At 47.7% G+C, this 5,000-nt stretch overlaps 1 protein-coding gene across 2 annotated transcripts in view; it reads right to left on the reverse strand.

The window, feature by feature from the left end:
- The window catches only part of tp53bp2b (tumor protein p53 binding protein, 2b), a 56,305-nt gene that overhangs the window by 5,813 nt on the left and 45,492 nt on the right, over positions 1 to 5,000 (reverse strand). For both annotated transcript variants that reach the window (XM_062538627.1, XM_062538619.1), the window contains exons 12-15: positions 4,981 to 5,000; positions 2,611 to 3,599; positions 570 to 707; positions 1 to 68 (exon numbers count right to left, since the gene is read on the reverse strand). The exon at positions 1 to 68 is cut by the window's left edge and continues 66 nt beyond it; the exon at positions 4,981 to 5,000 is cut by the window's right edge and continues 476 nt beyond it. In XM_062538627.1, the coding sequence (XP_062394611.1) occupies positions 1 to 68; positions 570 to 707; positions 2,611 to 3,599; positions 4,981 to 5,000 (1,215 nt within the window). The remainder of the gene's footprint in view (positions 69 to 569; positions 708 to 2,610; positions 3,600 to 4,980) is intronic.

Genomic DNA, 5,000 nt, shown 5'->3' on the forward strand with positions numbered 1-5,000 from the left:
TGGCCAGCGCACACAGAGTTGTGCAGGGCGGTGATGCCCTCGTCGTTAGGCAGGCTGGGGTCGTCCACCTACACACACACACACACACACACACACACACACACACACACACACACACACACACACACACACACACACACACACACACACACACACACACATTCTATTAACTTCTCAGTAGCTATACTTTATATTATACCAAAGTACAAAGCCCAAGTAAAAAAAAGGCCAAAGGCTAAAACGCTCAGCACCAGGTCAACACTCTTCAAATACACCAAGATTATATTGTGAAGCGCAAAGTGCGTCTTCTCATCTTGGAAAATCTCCCCTCACTGTTTACATATTGTAGAATGTAAAGTCTAAAGTGTCACCTCTGGTTCATGACTTAACATGTAAAGTGTGGAGTATGAAGTGTGAGGTCTCACCTCACACCAGGTTCATATAGTATAGATTGTGAAGTCTCACCTCTCCAGGCTATATTGTGAGGTGTTACAGTGTAAATTGTGACATGTCTCACCTCTCCAGGCTATATTGTAAAGTGCTACAGTGTAAAGTGTGACATGTCTCACCTCGTAGATGATCCTCTGCACCAGGTCGTACTCTCCCTCCAGTGAGGAGTCCAGCAGCAGGGCCAATGGGTTGAAGCGCACGCGCATGCCGTGGTTGATGCGCTCTGAGCCCGTCTTGCGCAAGTTGGTCCGCTTACCCTGCGGTGACAGAACAGGACAACCAGAAACATTCATATGTTAAGTCCAGTCTCTTCAGAACACAGGACACGGACAGCCAGAGACATTCATACGTTAAGCCCAGTCTCTTCAGAACACAGGACAGCCAGAGACATTCATACGTTAAGCCCAGTCTCTTCAGAACACAGGACAGCCAGAGACATTCATACGTTAAGCCCAGTCTCTTCAGAACACAGGACAGCCAGAGACATTCATACGTTAAGCCCAGTCTCTTCAGAACACAGGACAGCCAGAGACATTCATACGTTAAGCCCAGTCTCTTCAGAACACAGGACAGCCAGAGACATTCATACGTTAAGCCCAGTCTCTTCAGAACACAGGACAGCCAGAGACATTCATACGTTAAGCCCAGTCTCTTCAGAACACAGGACAGCCAGAGACATTCATACGTTTAGCCCAGTCTCTTCAGAACACAGGACAGCCAGTGACATTCATACATTAAGCCCAGTTCCTTAAGAACACATGTTATTGTGTTCATAGGTATGAATGAGACCCTGTATGTATGCATTTCCCCTTGGGGATCAATAAAGTATCTATCTTTACTTTTGAGGCTATTCGCCTTCTGAACTCAAATATGCTCCCAGCCCCCTCCCCCTCTCTCTCCTGGTACTAGGAGACTGGGACCCACACACACACTCACACCCCTGTCTGTCCTGTCCTGTTTGTCTTGTCTTTTGTCGTGCGTCTTATATGTCACTATGCCTGCATGGAGAAATTGCCCCTCGGGGATAAATAAAGTTTTTTGAATTGAATTGAATTGAATCTATCTATCTATCTATCTATCTATGTATGTGTGTACGTATTTAGGAATTATGTCTATAATATAAAAGAAAACAAATACACCCTTACAGAAGTCTCAGGTCTCTGGCAAACAGTTGCCGCAAAGTTACAGCAAGGTCATATTTTCACATGCAAATTGGGTTTCTGGCAAACAGCTGCAGTTAACTTTTGCCAATGTTGCAGCAAATTTGCAGCAATGTCATATGCAAATTAGGTTTGTCATCAGACGCTCACTGGAAGTTTACCATTATTGGCCAAGTATGGTGGCATATCACTTGCAAACACATTTGCCACTAATGGCAAACTTATCATCATTGGCAGAACTTTACTGGAAGTTTGCCTCTAGTGGCCAACATCGGTAAACCTCTGGCAATTTTTTTGGAGTGAACTCATTTGTTTCCCACAAATCACCCATAAGTTTGCTGCAAATCTGCAGCATACACTTTTGCAAAAATGTTTGTAAGGGACAGTATGTGTGTTGTATTGTATTTGTGTGTACATGTTTCTTTTTAAGGTATATAGAGATGATGTATGCATGTAGGTATGTATGTTTGAATGCATGAGTGTGCGTATGCAGGTATGTCTGTATTTAACAGTTTTTTCTCCAGTATGAATGCATGAATTTACATAATGTAAGTACAATGAATGTACATAATGTATATATGTGTACATGTATAGTGTGTATGTGCATGTATACGTTTATACTGTATGCATCGGTGGGAGGGTATACAGTATATATGTATAGTGTGTATGTGTATACCGGTGGGGAGTATATGTGTATATGTATAGTGTGTACAGTATATGCATATGTATGTGTATATAATGTATGTACCGGTGGGAGGGTATATACTGTATATGTACTGTATATGTATGTGTATATAATGTATGTACCGGTGGCAGGGTATATACATTATATGTGTATATGATGTATGTACCGGTGGGAGGGTATATATATGCATATGTATGTGAATATAATGTACGTACCGGTGGAAGGGTATGTATATGTATGTGTATATAATGTATGTACCGGTGGCATGGTATATGTATATGTATATGCATATGTATGTGTATATAATGTATGTACCGGTGGCAGGGTCATCTCCCCGGTGATCTCGGGCGGCTCCATGCTGCCGTCGTCCACCTGCGGCTCCTGCTCCACCTGGCAGGGGTACGGCGGGGGCGGGTAGGGCGGGTACTCGTCCATGTACCCCTCCAGCGGGGTGGGGGCGCAGGGGTCCAGGTCCCGCTCGTCCTCCAGAGCCAGAGGCGGGGGCAGGTGTGGGTGGAGGCCCCCCATCGACGAGTCGTCCAGGATGGGCGAGCGCGGCGGCAGCGGAGGGGGCTTCAGGTCCTCGTCGTCAAACTCCTCCTCTTCCTCTTCTTCCTCCTCCGGTCTCGCGTCCTCCTCCTCGGCTCGCTCGGGGATGACTGTGCAGGGGCTCTCCGTGGGACGCCTGACATCGTCGGCGAGTGCCGAGACGGTCAAGCCCCCGCCGCCGCCGTCCTTCAGCATCATCATCATCATCATCGCCGCCGTCATGCCGCCGTTTACCTGCTGTTGCGGGCCGGACGACGCAGAGGAGGATGACAACGACGGCTGGTAGAAGGGTGGCGGCTGCCCTGCCGCTGTCGTTCCCACGACGACGGTGGCGGTCTCCATGGCGGCGAGCGTGGTCTTCTGGTAGAGCAGCTTCTGGATGTTGGGCCCCGCGGGGCCCTCGGGCTCCGTGATGGAGCTGCGCTTCTTGAGGGGCCGCGGCGCGTGGTGCAGCCGCTTGCGCAGCGCCTCCAGGTCCGCGTCGCTCTGGTGCCGGAACGGCTGCGACAGGAAGGGGAGGAGCTTGGTGGGGCTGAGCGGGCGCGGCGCCCTGTCCGTCGTCGTCGTCGCCTCCTGCGGCGGCGGGGCCGCGGAGGGGAGAGGGGCGTCGGTCGCCGCCGATGATGATGACGACGAGGATGTGGAGCCCGCATGGTCGACCTCGGTGTCTGTGGCAAAGGGGCGGTCGCTGTAGAAACCGTCAGAGAGATTGTGCTGTTGCCCGCCGGAGGATGGAAGGACTGGTTTTCCATACACTACAGCAGAGAGAAGGAAAGGGGGGATAGAAGAGAAGAGCAGGAGGAAAGAGGGAGAAGAAAGGACAGACAGGAAACACAGAGCGGAATGAAACATCATTGTTCTGGTATGTTGGTAATAATTATGGTAACACAGTTACACGATAAATCACTTATCGAACCAGTCCTATTGAATGATGGAATTAGAAGGCACTGAGGAAGGCCTAATCAAAGTATCTCTTGTCACTTTCAGCTGTTGGTGGAGTAGCATGATACAGACAGTGCCATTCAAACGTTTCACATTCATTCACATTCAAAAGCTCTTCTCCATTTGCACCAAGGTGCAAAACAAAAAAAATCCTAAATGACACCAAACTTTATAATGGTACCATCCCCAGTCTGCACTGGACTAGATTATCGGCAGCCATTTTGTGTTCAGTGGTCTCCGCAAGGCCTATCCATAATGATTCCTCCGCCATGTTTAGCAAACAGTCACAAACATAATATATCCTAATATCTGTGTTTAACGTTGACAACATTACAATGAGGAGGACTATACCAAACTCCATATTATCTGGGCTACTAGAGTTCTACATTAAAAGGAAAAGTGTGGCACGTCTGAGGGTACAAGTGCTATTACTAAACATACTCCTGGAGACACTCTCAGGGAACAGAAGGCACATAGTGGGTTCAGGTGTTGTTCAGAATATCGTATGTAAAGATTTGAGATGATTCCTTTCGAAATTCAAAGGGAGATACTCACTGTCAGTGGACAGTGAACACATTGTATGAATTCCTCCAGGAGAAAGACCTTAGCATCAAAAGATTTACCAGTAAAGCTTTTAGAGGAATCTTGAGGGGATATCACCAGAATGCCTTCAAAGACAATTCTGCACCAGAAGATTACCAGTAAAGCTCACCAATACACAAGACCTCACCAGTTATAGGATGAACCTTTTATTTCCCCAAGATTGTACCACAACTACATCCAGTGTGGAGTCTAATCAACTACTAATAAGAAATTATAATACTTCTAATACTATACACAACTACTGACGAAACTAACAACTACTTCTACCATCAACCCAGTCAACAGCAAACTCTGTTGCTGCCTGGAACTGCGGCCTCTTCTACTACGATTAACCCCCTTACCTCTGGGCTTGGATCGTGGCAGCGTACCCCCACCTAAGTCAGGGTACGCCTTCCATGCAGGGCGCTCTGTTGAGATGCACATAAAGAGGAACAAGCTGACACCTTGCATGATGCTCTGTGATGAAGATGAAATCGTCTGCATAAACCTTGAGCCACATCAGGCATGGACTCTCTTTAGCACCGATATCGTAACTGTAGGTCTCACTGCCTTCATATTCACATCCGATTGGACGGCGATGGTGCCACTCACCTCTGGGGTGGGACCTGGGC

The sequence above is a fragment of the Sardina pilchardus genome, chromosome 1 (genome assembly GCF_963854185.1).
Source record: "Sardina pilchardus chromosome 1, fSarPil1.1, whole genome shotgun sequence".
In the NCBI taxonomy this organism is placed as follows: Eukaryota; Metazoa; Chordata; class Actinopteri; order Clupeiformes; family Clupeidae; genus Sardina; species Sardina pilchardus.